We start from the raw sequence: 16,660 nt of genomic DNA, 5'->3' as shown, positions 1-16,660 counted from the left end.
GCTCGTAAGGCGGACTTTATTGAAGTCATAAAGCAAACGTAACCAGCATCTGACGAACCAAAGGAATACTTTTACCTTGCCCTGAACGGGCCAGGCCAAATTTCCACCCGAGTCCTTGAGGAATCGAAAGCAATAAATAGTCCACTTTTCTCAATTTGCAGTTTGTTTTATATTTGTACACTGAATCAACCTCTATTCTTGGACCTCCAGTAAAATCTGATATCAAAAGCCCAAAAGAATGTTTACGAAAGAATGTTTTACCTACAAATACACTGCCTAAATGCTGACAGAAAGTCGCCAAAAAGTACATCAGGGCTGGTCACTGCACATACACTCTAGACACCGTGGATATCTATACACACTCCGACCAGTAGGACGTGAGAAAACCCTTTTGGTTTGTCTCACAGCCTTCCTTACTCTTTTCTCAAACACGCTCCACTCTATCGTGTTGTTCTTAACAAATATGTCAGCAAGCCTGCGTTTGTTTGGCCGAATTGTTGGCATTTCTCCCCCACCATAATAGATTCTGTAACCAGATACCAACGATGAAAATTGACTCCCCGAGTCTGTCATGGCAAAATTGTCTGCAGCTGTGCAAGTGATAAAGTCCAGTGCTGCTAACTGCAAATAAATTTTCAAGTAACAAGCCATTCAACAACTGAAAGATGCAGATTGAAAAATATATGTAAATAGACTACATTCTTTTGTTGAAATGCACAAAATCCAACAGTAGCTACTCCACGGTCAGGTCATCATGTCACTCCTCAAGCCGGAAGGTTAAATAAGAAATTCAGTGTTTTATGTTAATTTGAGCTGGTAACCTACTTCCAAACAAAAGTTGATTACTTCTATGATTAGCTTTCTGCATACCCATCTGCAATTCTGTTTTGCAGAAGTGTTTAAAAGGGGTTTAACAACCAAATTTTACATTAGAAATAGCATACACCGTTAGCAAGTAACAACTTTCCGGCAATACAGAAAGAAGAGGTATGACACTATTTGGAGATGCCTTGTCAAACTAACTGGCTAGATCTCAAATGCTAATGGCAAGATAAAAGTTTACCTGAGATGAAAAATTTGCAAATGGTTCAATTTCAGCTGACGAGAGCAGGTTCTCTTTAGTAACCAGATTAGGAAACAAGGTAGTTAATGCAGTCAATCTTGACTTCCCTCCGTAAATATGTGCTCCTGCCAGATAAATGCGCGTTTTTCGGTTGAAACCAAGGGCTGCAAGCATAAGCACCGTTTCCTCAGGCATCAATGGGCATAATCCTTCTTCTCTGAGAGCAGCCATGGAAGGTAATCTACAAAAATTTAGGAAAAACAAAGCAGACATCAATGAAAATACTCATCATTTGTGTACATAATTCACCTATGCAGAAAAAAAGTGAAGATATTTAGGATCTTAAAGTTGGGTTCCCTATTCCATCCTCAATTTTTTAATTCAAAGTGCAATTTAAAAAGTTTGTCTACAGGTTTCACCAGTAGAATGTTCTAGTCAAAATGCAATTTTGGCTTCGTTATAGTGTAGTCAAAGAGCAGTAAGGCGTTTAAGAGCAGCCATGTGGAGTCAATACCATCAAAATTTTGCAATCAATTTCTTGTGGACGTTTAACTTTTACTTGGAGAGAATACCCTTCGTCCCCAAGTCCATCATAAAGGTGCTTTCTATATCAGTTTTAAGGCAGATCATGTGATGAAAAATGTTTCCACAAATGCAAGTCCTCACTATTAGATGTAAAGCCTTGGGAATCCCACTTTCCTAGTCCTCTATCCAATTTCCTCACTGTAAATTTGCTTCTTCATCTTTGTATGCAAACTCTGCATTGTACACCAAATCTTAAATAGTTATGCACACAATTTCAGCAAAATAACAGTCAATTAAAGGTCACACTTGTATACTTGCTGGCCATTTAAATGTGCAAACCTTTTAACACATACAGCCAAAACCTTATGAATACTGCCAACTAGTTGTCTCACTTAACCAGTGATGCCTATTCAAAAAAAAGAGAGTGACACCCGTTCAACAAACAGTTTCATACTCCACAGATTCTAACCACCTTGACAGTACATCAAAATGGATAAAGGAAAAACAGGTTAAGCACTTGAGCTATTGAAAAGATGTGAATACCATGACACGTCATGGATCAAACATAATCTAATAACTGATTTACTCAGACCAGATATGTAAGAAGAATTGAGTATGGCATACTTTTGAGTCTTCTTTAGCTCTATCAAGGCAGGGAAGTGTTTTTCACGATAAGCTTCCAATTCTTTCTGTTCTTCTTTACCCCCACCAAATTCGCATAAAGAATGTGCCACCATGTCAATTTCAAATCTGAGATGCAAAGCTAAATATCTGGAAGCTTTGGTTGAATGAGATCTTTGCCCCTTCTTTTTGGGTTCTGCCAAGGGACCAAGAAGGTGTTTATCCAACGGCCCCAGTCGAGACATATTTTGACGCATTCGTTGAATCAGCAAAGCTCCAGTTTCTTGTATTTTAGGTACAAATCTCAGTGCATGAAAATTACATCTGCATCGAAGTCTCTAGATGAAGCCCTTAAATTAGGAAGCAAGGTAGGAAAGAAACGCAAAAAAAGAAGTGCAAAAGGTTGGCATTCCATGGATTCATTGCCAAGCTAATCCTAGGTCGACAAGCAATAAATGTCAAGAGCCTATAATTTTACCTGCACCTTAAATGGTATAGGGTCAGATGCCAAGCGATTCCCAAATCCAACAAAATGTACAACTCGATTAAGATGTAAAATGGGAAGGATGTACTTTTTGTAAAAACCTGGCTTGGCTTCTTTCACTATATCAGCATCTGAGACCTGAACAATTTTAGACCAGAGTTTCAAGCAACAACATCTATAAGCATTTGGAATTATATTATACATAGGAAACATTGTCTAGAGTTGACAGGATAAGAAACTAACCACACTGCCAATAGCATCCAGATCTAATGATTTTAACTGCTTTGGAAGCTCCTTCACTATCCGAACATCAGGCCTCAAATAATTGATAAAATGATCCTCCTGATAGATATTGCCAAAATGGCTAAGAAATAGTAGAATTATCCCATCAATCTTCCACTTGTAGAACATCCTAAGCATTATGAAAGGACTTTTCCAGGAGATGTAAGGAAAATTTATTGGTTTCAAACAGTGTGTTACTGAAGATAGGATAATGCATGTAAATAAAATTGTTAAAGGTGCAGTATTTTAGAGACTGCACCAGATGATAGACAGAATCAGGAAGGCACATGAAGGAGAAAGTAATAAGAGGACCTTCACAGTGATCTTGTACGTATGTATTAACAACTCGTACAAAATCCAAAAAGGAAAAGTCAACATAGCAGACAGTAATTATACATGTATATCAAGAGGCTTTCCATGTAATCAGTAGTAATATTTACCTTGCGTCTCTCCACACACTGCTGTACATTAAGCCCGGAAGAACAAGTGTTGCATTAAGTAATCTGGCAACAGCAACAGCATTGCATATCTGTTTTCAAAAGATTTTAACATTTTAGTGCCAGAGGGTGGCATGATAATTGGAAAAATTAAAGTTGCAATATATGGCTTGAAAGGCTAGGAATTATTTGTGAGATGAACTCCTAAAGAAGAGTTATTTGCACCATGGATATGGGAAAGTAGAAAATGCATCATAGACATAACTTACAGCAACTCGCTGCTGGTTTATGCCACCATTTGCAGTAACCATTATGTAACCATTATTTCCTTCTGAGAAATGCGCAAACCAATTGATGCAAATATTAGCCCAACAAAGGTCTCAAACCCAATAGTTACAAGGTATGTTGGTGATACATGCAGGGAGGGGTGTGTGTGTGTGTGTGTGTTTGTGAGAGAGAGAGAGAGACCACTAGGTTCCCAATCGCGCTGATCAGCACAAGGTTTCCAGGATGAAGCATTGTCATGATCCACCCACAAGTCCTTCGGCTCTGGTTTGTTCTGTCCCTGACATGTAGCATTATCAAATTTATTATTATTATATATTTTTTTTATCCTTCCACACCTTCCCACACCCTTCCTATCCCCTGTTGTCAGGCCCAGGATTCAAACCCTGAACCTGATAGAGAACAGAACTCTAAGAGCCTTTCCCCAACCACTGGGAAGCATTTACTTTTTCATTTACTTTAAAGAACTGTAGTGGTTAAGCAGATGTTCATTATACATACCTCAGCTAAGGCATGGGAAGCCTTTGCCAACAGTCTTGCATAAATAGTCTTCTGAGGCTTTTTTCCTTTACCAAGCTTTACTAGTTCCTCCTACATTTGAATAAAACACCTATAAGTTCTCATGTTACTTAAATTGCAGCAAAACCAAAACAGAGTAAATGAAGACTTCCATACTTCCTCCATGTTCTCAAAAGTTATACAATCTTCTAACACGAAATTTTAGTAATGCTAGGGAAGTTGAAGAAAGTTTATCCAGTTGCCGATATGGATGTCATAGCCCCTTTAAAGCAACAACCTTCAACCCCTCCATTAGGAGTTGCAACCAAATAGTGTGGTTTTCCATCCAGTTCACTTCAGTTTTCTGTTGTAATTTTTTGTTAACTGCTATCTAAAAAAATTGTTATCCACGCTCTCATCCTGTAAGGATCCTAACTAATATGATTACCATGCTCTTTAACACAGATGTTTCACAAATAAAAGAGAACATTGACAAGTATGATTTTGTGCTACATGCATTACATATTGCAAAATGCATGCACATAATTACATCATTTGATGAAAGATGCACTTTTTATTGATATGTTTCAGTAAACTAATACAAATATCACTGCAGGAATAAGGAGGAGGGCAGTTAGATGTCCAATCAGGTCTCTCCTTAACCACCATAGTTCCTACAAACTGGAAGCCCTGCCCTAAGGGCTTGTTCTGTTCGTGAGTTATGCCTGACTAAAATTAATACAGTGCTGTCCCGCACTTTGTTGGTTTTCAGACATGAGATTCATAAATTCCTAAGAAGTTTTATGGGATGAAACAATTCCAAAGAAAGCTGACATATATTCATTTTGATTTAAAGTTAGGTGGAACAATACTCAACAATGACACTTTTGCCAACAAATATTTGTACCATTTGAGACAAATCAGGGCATAATTTAGCTTTGTTATCAACTTTTCAAGATATGCCGTCAATTATCAAATGAAAATCATATGCAGCTTTAAGGAAAAGGGATCTTGGGACGAATATCCAAAAATCCTACCCCTAACATAATTAATCCCACTTGCTTCTGCTAGGAATCAAACTAGACTCAAGACCTCCTAAAACTCCCAAAAGTAATAACCATGTTTTCAGAAAGTAAAAGTCCTGACATGATATCCTAAAATTAGAGCCTGGAGAGCTATATGCGTCTTTCTAATAATGTTTTCTAAGTTTGCTTAAAGAAATATACTTACTATATCAACCTAAATTTCATCAGTACGTCTCCAACTATTAAATTACCAGTGATCTTCACATTGGACAAATCCATGTTATCTACCTGTAAAGCATAAAACCTACCTAGCATCAAGACCATGGTCCGTGGCTAACGCAGGGGTGGAGATTTTTGGGGGGCAAGAATTTGAAAAGATGCATACTTGGAAGAAGAACCTTGTACATTTCTTCAAATTCAGGCATGACTACGTCTAACTTTGAAATAATATGGTAACAGAGAGTTCAAAAATTTTCAAAGGAAACATCCAAGTTTTCAAGGGCAAGTGAAGCTGAGCTATTCTCTCATCTTGCAATTGTATGCACCGATAGTCCACGTCCAAGATCAATAATTTTACATACTACAGTAGCTAAAAAGATTGCACTTTTTTATTTTTCTACAAGAAATTCTCCATTTCTCTTAGCAATACTCAAAATTTCCAAAATCTACTAACAAATACAAAAAGAAAAATCCTCAAAAAAGTTCAATTATGTCGAGACTAGAACTTACCTTAATAGAAACCGTGGAAGAATTCATCTTCAAGTACTTGACCTTAATTCCAGCGGCCCGACCCGGATCTCGGATCCGATAGAGCATCCAAGAGTTGGAGATGAAAAACACAAGCACCAATAGGGCCAACCCGGCTATCCCTCTCCTCTGACACCACCCTCTCCATCTCTTGCTCTTCCGTCTAGACCCATGTGAGAACCGGGTCGCAGATATCGATTCGACTGAACCATTTGAGGTTAATGATGACGTGCTCTGGCTTACGGACTTTCGGAGGTTACCAGAAGTGGAAGCATCGGGTTGCGGGTCTTTAATCATATCCTCTTCATTTAAATCCGAGGAGCCGGAGAAATCATCATTATTACTACTACGGAACATTTCACTCCCCAAAAAAGTAAAGAATTTAAGACTTTCCCGAGTGGGATTCTTGTTCTTTTGTTTTTTTGTGAGAATTTAATGCTTTTGTTAGAGTTTCATTGGATAACCTCTTTCTCTTTTCTCTTATTATTCGAATGAATGGATTTTTGAAGTTGAAAGTTTAGGACAAGGAAAGCGAAAGAAGCGTGAGGAAGTCAGGGGAGGAGACGAAGGCCGAAGCCTCAGGCAAAGGAGAAGCCATTATATAATTTATAAGGCGCGAGATGGTGACGTGGGCAAGTGTGCGAACTGGATAAGGTGACTGACCGGTTACGGACTCGGTCCTCAGCTCCTCGGACTTGCGAGGTTACAATCTGACTTTGAAAATTAGAATTTGGTTACAACTATAGGGTGGTGTAAGGTTGGGCACGTGGAGTTACTCCAAATGGCAGGAAACTATAGGATTAAAATGTTGTGGATTTTTTGGACAAATGACAGAAAGAATATAGTAGTAAAGTGAGATCGCCGACATGTTGGTGGATTGTCATCATTTCTCAATCCCTCATCGGTAGGTTTGGGATCATCAAATTCAATCCCAACTTTATAACAAAAAGTTGCATTAATGGATTGTTGAAAATCATCTAACACGAGTTGATTTATACATAAATCTAATTTAACAGATATAATAGATTTAAAAAATTATGAACGGATCTAAAATATTTTATAATTATCTTTTAATAAAATAAATCATTGTAGCTCCATTTCTTTTCGTGTATGTTGCAAATGCCAGATTTGGTAATAAATGACTGCTAGTAATGATGAGATTTGTCGCAATAGATTTAAGATAGAAAAAATTCAAATCTAACAACCGATACGGAATAAATTCAGATCCAACAACAAAATAAAAATCCTGGAAGAATAAAAAATTCTCACTAGGAATTTTGGAAGAAACAAAAAAAACTTAGGAGACACTTTATTACAAAAAGAAAATAAAACGAAATTCATGGAAGTGTGGTCTCCCTCCCTAGGGAGGCCTTTGAGAAAATTATAAACATAGTGGAAGCAATTTTGATACATATAAACATACGTGGGAAGAGGATGGGAAGAAACGCACAAACAAATAGTCAATAATTTATTAACCCAAAATCCAATAATAATATCAAGTCGTGTCAGATAACTCACAAATCTCAACTATAAGACTTCCCCTCAAATCCACTCTCGCGACCCAACTCTCCAAGTCCTAATCTAACAGATTAATGGTATTTATATATTGTAGAACTTTCTAAACAAATAAAATAGTAAATCAAAAGTAATTTGAAATTGACTTGAGATTTCCTAAATTAATATGGAAGCTAAATTAAAAAAAAAAAAGAAACTAAAAGAATTAGGAAACTAAATATTTAGATAGCTTGATTTAATTTCCTTCTCGCAGAGAGAAGTAAGAGAGGAGAGGTAGAGAAGAAAAGAATGAGAGAAGTTTATCAAATTCAATTCCAGCATATTAATTGTCAAGATGCTTTGTCATTTTAGTTAGCAAGGGGGTTATTTTACATTTTCTACAGTTCTACAGTCACATGCACAAGTTGGAACTGCCAAGCTGTATCCGTGTACCGCGTTTGGTCCAGCCTGTTCAAATTCAGATCTAAAACATCAGGCTTGCTTACACTCGAAGCTCCACAATCCTGCAGACTGTTGACGTTACAATGCATGAATCAGATGAAGCTAAGAAAAGTCGTTGCATTCTGAGCAAGGCACAAATTCTTGCTGTGCCTAAACAAGCACAGCACGAGGCAGATTGATCATTGAAGCAACACTACCAAGTTTTTGTGAACAACTTACAAGAACTGAAGAAAGGGTTGGACCAGTTTACATGACCGTGATTTGTGAAGGAAAATGTAGATTTTGACTCCCCCCCATCATTTCTCATAAACCCCTTTGCGTACCTAACCGGCGGATGGGATACACATATATTTATATCTTGGAAGAAGAACAATAATATACACAGTAAGTCATGACCATGAGTACAAGAATGGTGGATGAACTGATTCATCGATTAAAATGTGAAATATGTGCCTCAAAACGGAAGGACAAAGGTGTGAGCTTCGTATGAATCTGTTCGGGCATTTTTCTTTTGTACCTGCCAATAATCAGCTGGCCTGTTTTGCACTTTTTACACAGTTCACCTCTGCCTGGGTGCGTATACAAAATTGCAAAGGCTGGATACAGCTCCGCCATGCCGGGGAACAAAGAGGGCCATTACGAAAAGTCAATTGTTTCATGATCTGGAGTCCTGTATGCAAAACTAGATTCATCGCTAGATCGCCTTTTCACTACACTTGCCCTTTGCATTAACCTTACCAGAGCTTGCACCACTTCAGACATGGGAGGCCGGAATTCAGGTTCAGGCTGAAAGGAAAAAACAAAAAAACACCGTTCTATTACTTGTGTACATATCGTATCGTCATAACGAGAATTAATGCATTGTACAACATGGTGCCCCGAAGCTAGTCCCACAGGCACCAATAATCAACAAAGGCAGAAATCATAGCTACCGACACAAGGTATGCGTTACACGATTTATACAGTTAGTTTAAATATATTACCCTACTATGTTTCCCATGATATCTTTAGTGATCGCTTACTTCTTAGTTAGTTGTATTCAACTATGCTATCTCTCTACAGAAAAAGAAAGTTGATTCAGTTATTGTGCTTAATTACATCATGAGTGCCCTCGTGCCCAACGTGTGATTCTCATTAACTCAATAACCATAATGGAAATTCCTACTTGAATAACACTGTACCTGAACACAAAGTGCAATTATATCAGCAAAACGAGACAAAGACTTTGCAGGATACATCCCATTAAGAGCAGGATCCACCATTTTGGCCAAGGCATCTATATCATGAAGTTGAGGAGTGGCCCATCTCACAAGTGACTGTTCTGATCTTGGTCTTGAACTGTAATACAATAAAAGTGCACAGTGAAGGGAAAGAAAAGAAAATCTGAGCACAAGAAGGAAAGCCAAGGAGTGGAGTAATCATCAGAGAATGGAAATGAGGTCATTCAGGATGAAAATCCAAGGACTGCAGAAATCACCAGAGGATGGAAATGAGGTTATTGTTTTCCGAAGGATCAAGTTTACCTATCAAGTGGCTTTCGACCTGTCAGGAGCTCCAGCATTACCACACCAAAACTGTACACATCACTCTTAATAGTGTATATTCCAGATAAGGCAAACTCAGGAGCACTGTAACCAAATGAACCAACCATTTGGGTCGATGAAACCTATTGAACATTGCAGTGACAAAATTTGTTACATCTCTGAGTGTATTCTAAAAAATTATCCCGGACAAAAGTCATCATATAGCTGAAAATGTTTTTGCTTGCTTGGAGAAAAGGAGGAGCTGAATAATAACAGACAGAAAGTCAGAAAAGAATACATTCATAATAGGTAAAATTAATTAGCAAGACATGAAGAACAAACGGAAAGTCTTCAACTGCTTGAGCCCAAACAAGTAAACATAACGTCCAAAGAAACAAAAACCACCCTCCATTTTAACTTCCTTTGCCACTGTGCTTTCAATAAGTGAAATAGGCAAACTTTTCTAACTGGATTGCGTTTTCACATTCTTAATCCCAAACCCTGCTCCCAACCACACACCCATCCCCCAAAAATGAAAAGAAAAGAAAAACACAACAGGCCACTAAGTAATGTTACAAGAATGGATAGATGACTATCCTACACAGGATGTCATGGATGAAAACTCTGAAAAGGACCCCAGTACTTTGACTGGAACATCTGCATCGTTTAATCACAAGGATTACCTGTCGTTCTGTATTTGGTGTCAAAGCAGCCAGCCCACAGTCCGACAAGTGAGGAGTGAGCTCTTCATCTAATAATATATTTGCTGACTTCAAGTTTCTATGTACAACAGAAGGCAGACACACTTCGTGCAAGTACCTAAATAAAAGCGGAACAGTTTACGAAAGGCCCTCAGCACATAAATCGTTTTTAGTGAGAGCAAGTGCATGCTTGTTCACTTTTTTTATTTTTATTTTTATATATGCGAGTGCATATCTGAAAGATTAATTTCATGAAGCAGATAACATACTCTAGAGCTCGAGCGGTGCCCAGTGCTACTTTGACTCGTGCATTCCATGTCAGCATCTTACTTCGCTCATCAGCAAAGTGCAGCATATCATGCAAGCTACCATTTCCAATATAATCATAAACCAGAAGACGCTGCCCATGTTCTGCACAATATCCTGCCAACTGAACTATGTTTGGATGCCTCAGGCGCGACATATTGGAGATGGCTTCAAGAAAATTATCTTCCTCCTGCAGTGACAATGCTGCATTGTCGATCTTCTTTATGGCCATGATCTACAAGAAGTGAATTATGAAATTATCAGTTAAAAATTATAAAAATGTAATTACCAATTCATTATATTCACAACAGGCAATGCACATCCAAATGAATGTGATAAATTTGTCCATCACTGAAACATTCAACCACCAGCTGATGTAGAGGGGTGGGAGAAATTTCTTTAAAAAATGCAGTATTTCACTTCAAGTAGTCCAAGAGTCAGAGATAGCACCTAATTGCGATAAAGTAATAATAGGAACCATAAGAATCACATGCTAGAAAAGATAAGCTTTTTGGCTGTCCTCTTGGATGAAATTCTTACTAGCTACAAGTATTAAAATGTGTATCACCTTGGCGTTGGGGAACTCTGCTCTGTAAACACGACCAAGAGAGCCTTCACCAATAAGATTTTCTTGAGTAAAGCTGTTTGTTGCTGTCTGGAGTGTAGCGACTGTATAAGATGTTGCAGTAATAGGTGATTTTGCTCTCTTCATGGATCCATTCCTCCCTGGTATTTTCTCAACCATCACTTTTTCTGCGGGAGGGGGCTTCAAATCCACTGCAGTAGCCGTAGATTTTGCTCTTTGTTCTTGCATTTCCTTGTTAACTACAAACATACCCACACACACAAAATAGACCACCTCAATGCACTAATTAAAGCCCAATGACCAGAAACAGTTTTGTTGCATAAGTTAGGGTCTATATCAGAGGCATGCAACAAGTTAACATATACATGGACTGAACATCAAATTGATAGTGAAACATTAATCAATGTTCAGAAACAAGTATTAAGCCTGATGAAAGACGCCACAACCAGTGGGTTAGCATGTCTTTTGAGACAACAGAATTCCTTCCCAAAGCATGAAAACCTCTGTTAAGTTTATTAATCATGCCTACTTGGAAGCAATAGACTAAAACAGTCACAACAAAGCTACAGATCCTGCCAAGTAATTCCACAATAAAAAGCTAGAAAATAAACACATGTTATCCCCAGGAAATGAAAAAAGAAAACTAGACATGACATATAGGACAACAACTGGTCCTTGCCATAGATGCATATAACAATTTCATGGTATATAACAATACGGAGAAAGGACAACTAAATGTGATGCAGATTGGGTAAACAAGTTAAAGTGACTAAAGCAATAGTTTCTTTGAAGAGAACTATAAAAAGCAACAAGATACAACTTTCTTTCAATAGAGCTATTCCAAGTTTAGCAGCATCTCAGGATGAATTTCTTTGATTGCAAAGAGTTTATGACATTAATATTGCTCAGTAGAGTAGCATGATTTCTGATGATTCCTATACAGAGAATGTAACTCAGGAATAACGATCTCAACCATTCCTATTCCAAGAACACAAAATCGACATAAAATCCTACAGAACCTAACAATGAAAAGGAAAGTCCTCGTAACCTATGAGCAAAAAGTTGAAATGAGACATTTTTCAACTATTTAGCCAAGAGGGTCCAAAGGTAGCGCATCAGCATAAACAATTTCCTTGCTATGCAACACCAAAATCAAGTAGAAGTTGTAGTTAGTGAGAAAAGAAAACAAAGAAAGAGTATGAATGAATTTTTCCCAAGGAACCTTGCAAAAATTTGGAATCCTATACAGAGGATCCAGCCAGAACCCCACCAAAGATTAGATGAACACCTATAACATGATAGATTTTCATATACTATCTGCTAAAATTTATAGTAAAGGGGAATAACAGGATCTCTACCTGTACTAGCAGAAAGACTTCCACTGGAAGGTCTTGCAGCAATTTCCTTCTTTTTCCCCTTTCTACGGCAAAAAACAAGTGCAATTAATGCAAGGAAAGCCACGACCGAAGAGCCCAGAACTATGCCTACAATAGGTCCAGCTTTCAGCCCCTTATCTCCATTTCCAGTATTTGGATGTGTTGGATGATTTTTTGAATCCTTGGGTGCACCTGGAGCTGGAGAAGAGCGGTTCCTAAATCTACCAGGAGGGGGTGGGGTATATGGCGGTGGTGGAGGAGCAGGACCATTGGCAAACAAATTCCCATTGTATCTGTTTCATGCTAAATGTCAAAGGGAAGAGATCTAAGAAGTTTAGCATGATAGGGCAATATTATGGACAACTTACTTAAATTTAGGGATGGAGAGGAGTTCTTGTGGTATCCATCCACTGAAATTGTTGTTTGCAACATTTCTGCAACAAAAGAAAAAGAAAAGAAATGAACACAAGGTATTATGTGATGTAAGCTGGGGTCAACCTTGACATAGTTTCCCAGAAGCCAGAGCCACTTACAAATCTGTCAAGGGCAACCCAACCAAACTATCAAGTGAACCAGTCAATTGATTATTTTGCAAGTAACTGCAAGAACACACACCCCATGAGAAACTTCTGCAACTAAATAGCAAACTCGACAAGGAGCACCAAGCAAAACTTACAGAGTAGAAAGATTTGATAATGAGATGAAGGATTGAGGAAGGTCTCCAGTCAAATTGTTGCTGGACAAATCCCTGAGATACATGCAAGTCAGAAAATTGTTTTAGAAAGACAAAACTGAAACAGACTGGTCTGCCAAATAATATGGATGCAAGTCTTTCATGGTAAGGCAATCCCCTCTTTAATGTACCATAAGATTCTAGCTAAATCCCTTCGATAATGACATTTCCAGAAACTACTCTTCAGCCGGATGTGCACTAAAACTGGAATGTAAACACTGGATTTCAATTTGTTGAAAATTTAAAGATGACCAATTTCAAGCTCTGAAAGTGCTGAAAACTGAAGTGTGGTTTATCGCTTATCGCTTCAATAAATATGTGTAGCTGAAATCTGAATAGCAAGATGTTGGAACTTTATCCATTGCATCTTATTCTGTCGTGTATAACTAACAATTTGAATGAAAAATTATTAGAATTCATGATAGGAAATTTTATCAACTTTAGTTCCCAAGAACAACAACCAAGTACCATAAGCATGGTATGTCCAGCCAGATACCACAGTTTACTTGCCCATCAATAAATATTTCTGCCCAGCTTCAGTGACTCATCCCTTTTTTAAGTCACCTTACCTATTTGTTATCTAATGCACTTGTACAAAATTAATCTTCTGATGTGTTCACTGTTCCTTGAAATAAGATCACAACGGTTGGACACCTGGGAATTGCTCCTATAGTGTACTGATGGCTGTATTTTCAAGTGGCATGAAGAACAGATTTCATTAAATGGACTGTATGTAATATAAAATTTAGAAAATTTCCAGAAGTCTCAGCAAGCAACTCTGAATATAGGGCAACAAAAATAGAAGTTCCTATATAATGGTTGCTCCCAAATGTATTAAAGCAACAAGCTGATGATAGCATGTAATTAAATCCCTTACAGCACTGCCATGTCAGAATGATTGTTGAAGACATCTACAATTGATTGAGAGAGCGAATTGTGGCTAACATTCCTAAAGCAAATAGACAGAGTTAGAAATAAGAGAATAAACCCAACATATGCAATTGAAATCGTGAAAGATGTGTCGCTCACAAATAGCTAAGGGCGGCCATGCCAGAGAGGGAGTAAGGAAGATTCCCACTTATATTGTTATAAGCAAGGTTTCTGCAGTGACAAATAACTCATCATTAGCAAATTAAAGAAACAAAAGACACGGGATCCTGCACCAACTTAAAGTTCACTGAATTTTGAAACTTACAGACTCGTAAGGTTTGGTGGTAACTGATAGGGAATTGGATCATAAATCATATTGCCACTCAAATCCCTAAGATAAATAATACGCATAATGATTACAAAGTTAAGTGGCTGTTAACATTAGAAGCACCTCAAAATTCAATAATCTTTAAGGTCGTTATTGATCACAGAAACAATAGTCTTACAATGTTTTCAATGACATAAGACTATTCAGCGAGTATCCCATTGTTCCGTTCAGCCCCAATCCAGATAGTTGACTGTCAAAACAGAACAAAGATGCTGATACCAAACACGCACCTAAATCATAGATAAAAAAACTTCCATATCGATGTACAAACTTACAGCGAAACCACTGCAGAGCCTTGACAGGTAATTCCTTTCCATGACTCTGCACACGGATCGCCACCATTGGATTTCCAACCAGTTAGCTGTGGAGGACTATTTAGTACATTGTACAAAACCTGCAGAGCTGTTACTGCAGAAATACAAGGAAACATAATTCAGAGAAGAAGTCAATATTGGAAAACAAATTAAAAATAGTTCTTCCATATTAAGAAAAAAGTTTTAATCTTTTCCCTGGCATTGGCTCTCAAACCCATCGAAAGAACAAAAAGCAAATAAATAGCCAAGAAGTGAATAATCAAGCTATTTATTAAACATCACTCCAGTACATTTCATCAATAACATCTTTCGCAAACAAACAAAGAGCATCAGGTCAATTTTGTCACATTCCCCACGATTTGAAAGAAACTGCAGAACAATTCAAAGATCATTCATGATCAACATATCTTCAGAGATTTTACTAAAGACATAGTTTCGCATCACAAGATTTCTCCGTCATCCAACAAAACCAATCCTGATTCTTGACATACAATAAATCTCAAATCCATTAACACAAAAAAAAAAAAAAAAAAAACAACAGCAAGACAAAAAGCTATCATTTTTGCTCAGTTTCATACTGACAGGAATACCCCAACCGCCCACCTCCCTCCCCATCCGCTCCCCCTCCTCCTCCCCCTCCCAAAAGCCAAAAAAAATAAAAATAAAAATAAAAACAGAAATTAAGAGAAACCCAGTAAAAATGCCAGTTCCCCACAAAATGAAGCTGCTCAGCCTCCTAATCACCTAAGAAAGCAGCACTTAAAAGTACAGTACAAAAAAGGAAATGAAGAAGAAAAGACTCAAAGAGGTGGTTAAAAAGAAAAAACTCACAATCGTTTTGATCAGTGTTTCCATCAACAGCAAGCAAACCAGAGAGAATGGCAACAAGGATCACAACAAATAAATGCAGAGGGCTCCGAATGCAGCAAGATTTGATCTTTTTCCCTTCCATAAATGATGCTACCTCGAGATTCTTGTATTGACAGTCCGTATCTACTGGCATGAGCATATTTGAATCAGTCAAAACACGGCATTCAGCTTAAATCGTTGCGGCCGGGCATTGTTGAGAGTGAAGGAATGAGAGAGATGTGGAAGAAAGATTAAAGAAGAAGCAGAGATGATGGTGGTGCGAAGGAGGAGGGTGAGGTGAGGTAGGTGTCTCCATCGTTAAAAGGGGAAGCTGTGAGATTCGAAGCTTGGCGAGTTTATGAAGAGAGAGAACATTAAATATATTACTACTACCAGTCCACTACTAGTAAGAGCGGAAGGACGAGTCTGCTTACTGAGGAGGTTCGCATTACATCAAAATTTACAAGCTTTGCTGCTTTGCGCTGTTTTGCGTGTGAAGTGAGAGAAGGGATGGTGGTGATATGTAACTGGCATTGCATCAAAATAAAGAAAGAATGCATTATAACATGTTTCTTCCTTTCTTGTGTCGGCAAAAACAGGAAAAAGCTTCAGTGGTAGAAGGCAAAACTAACAATAATACTTCCTCTTTTTATTTTGTCTAATTTACAGGTATGTATCATTTTGTTTTTCTATGGTTGAAGATCATTTAGAACAGTTTATTTGGATTAAGTGGGTAGCAATTTTTAAGTTGTGATATGTGTGAAATAAAAAAATATGTTTATGATGTAACTAAAAGTAGACTTGAAGTTCGAACTAGTTAAAAGAGTACAGAGTGTTTGCGCGTTTCAGTTTGATAGAACCCGTGTCGAGCTTAAATAAGCTTTCATTGAATCTAACTCAAGTTTACTAAATTTCCAAGTTTCAAAGGTTAAAACTGCAAAAATTGTTTAGGATGAGGTCAACGGTTTAGGTTTATCAGTGATCCGATTACAAATAACTTACCTAACATGAGCCTATAATATTTAGCAGCCTCAGCTGGAATTCATTACTTGCCTTCTTTTACAGAGTAATTCAATACACTTACCCTCCTA

The 16,660-nt window shown here is 37.7% G+C and overlaps 2 protein-coding genes across 4 annotated transcripts; both read right to left on the bottom strand.

Annotated features, from left to right (window-relative positions):
* Positions 1-145: 145 nt before the first annotated feature.
* On the bottom strand, positions 146-6,665 carry LOC113708643 (O-fucosyltransferase 15). Of its 3 annotated transcripts, none has more exons than XM_027231185.2 (10): positions 5,950-6,665; positions 4,199-4,288; positions 3,881-3,971; positions 3,682-3,743; positions 3,416-3,504; positions 2,937-3,057; positions 2,688-2,831; positions 2,213-2,547; positions 1,064-1,304; positions 146-621 (listed from the first exon to the last, which is right to left on the bottom strand). In XM_027231185.2, exons 1-10 carry the CDS (start codon positions 6,322-6,324, stop codon positions 310-312), a joined length of 1,860 nt encoding a protein of 619 aa, XP_027086986.2. In that variant the 5' UTR covers positions 6,325-6,665; the 3' UTR covers positions 146-309. The 3 variants fall into 3 exon arrangements, with proteins under 3 accessions (XP_027086986.2, XP_027086985.2, XP_027086989.2); XM_027231184.2 differs by having other exon boundaries at positions 3,881-3,977; positions 5,950-6,664; XM_027231188.2 differs by lacking the exons at positions 3,682-3,743; positions 3,881-3,971; positions 4,199-4,288 and having other exon boundaries at positions 5,950-6,664.
* Positions 6,666-8,043: 1,378 nt separating this feature from the next.
* Positions 8,044-16,101, bottom strand: LOC140014336 (protein STRUBBELIG-RECEPTOR FAMILY 8-like). The gene is made up of 16 exons (XM_072065038.1): positions 15,552-16,101; positions 14,682-14,814; positions 14,525-14,596; positions 14,344-14,409; positions 14,178-14,249; positions 14,026-14,097; positions 13,092-13,163; positions 12,949-13,014; positions 12,784-12,849; positions 12,398-12,708; positions 11,022-11,278; positions 10,417-10,688; positions 10,130-10,265; positions 9,447-9,589; positions 9,105-9,261; positions 8,044-8,709 (listed from the first exon to the last, which is right to left on the bottom strand). The coding sequence occupies exons 1-16, from the start codon at positions 15,727-15,729 to the stop codon at positions 8,560-8,562; spliced, it is 2,223 nt and encodes a 740-aa protein (XP_071921139.1). The 5' UTR covers positions 15,730-16,101; the 3' UTR covers positions 8,044-8,559.
* Between the last annotated feature and the right edge of the window lie 559 nt (positions 16,102-16,660).

This window comes from Coffea arabica, chromosome 9c, assembly GCF_036785885.1.
Source record: "Coffea arabica cultivar ET-39 chromosome 9c, Coffea Arabica ET-39 HiFi, whole genome shotgun sequence".
In the NCBI taxonomy this organism is placed as follows: domain Eukaryota; kingdom Viridiplantae; phylum Streptophyta; class Magnoliopsida; order Gentianales; family Rubiaceae; genus Coffea; species Coffea arabica.
The sequence above is the reverse complement of the archived record's forward strand: the minus strand, read 5'-3'. Positions and strand labels throughout refer to the sequence as shown.

Bases quoted from the DNA above. Each gene is read 5' to 3' on its own strand.
- LOC140014336 (XM_072065038.1), bottom strand. From the start codon at position 15,729: ATGCTCATGCCAGTAGATACGGACTGTCAATACAAGAATCTCGAGGTA. The intron at 14,815-15,551 runs GTGAGTTTTTTC...GTATTTCTGCAG, and splicing joins AAACACTGATCAAAACGATT to TAACAGCTCTGCAGGTTTTG. The intron at 9,590-10,129 runs GTAATCCTTGTG...AATGTTCAATAG, and splicing joins CACCAAATACAGAACGACAG to GTTTCATCGACCCAAATGGT.
- LOC113708643 (XM_027231184.2), bottom strand. From the start codon at position 6,324: ATGTTCCGTAGTAGTAATAATGATGATTTCTCCGGCTCCTCGGATTTA. The intron at 3,978-4,198 runs GTATGTATAATG...GCTACATGTCAG, and splicing joins CTTCCCATGCCTTAGCTGAG to GGACAGAACAAACCAGAGCC. The intron at 3,505-3,681 runs GTAAGTTATGTC...TTTTGAAAACAG, and splicing joins TAAACCAGCAGCGAGTTGCT to ATATGCAATGCTGTTGCTGT.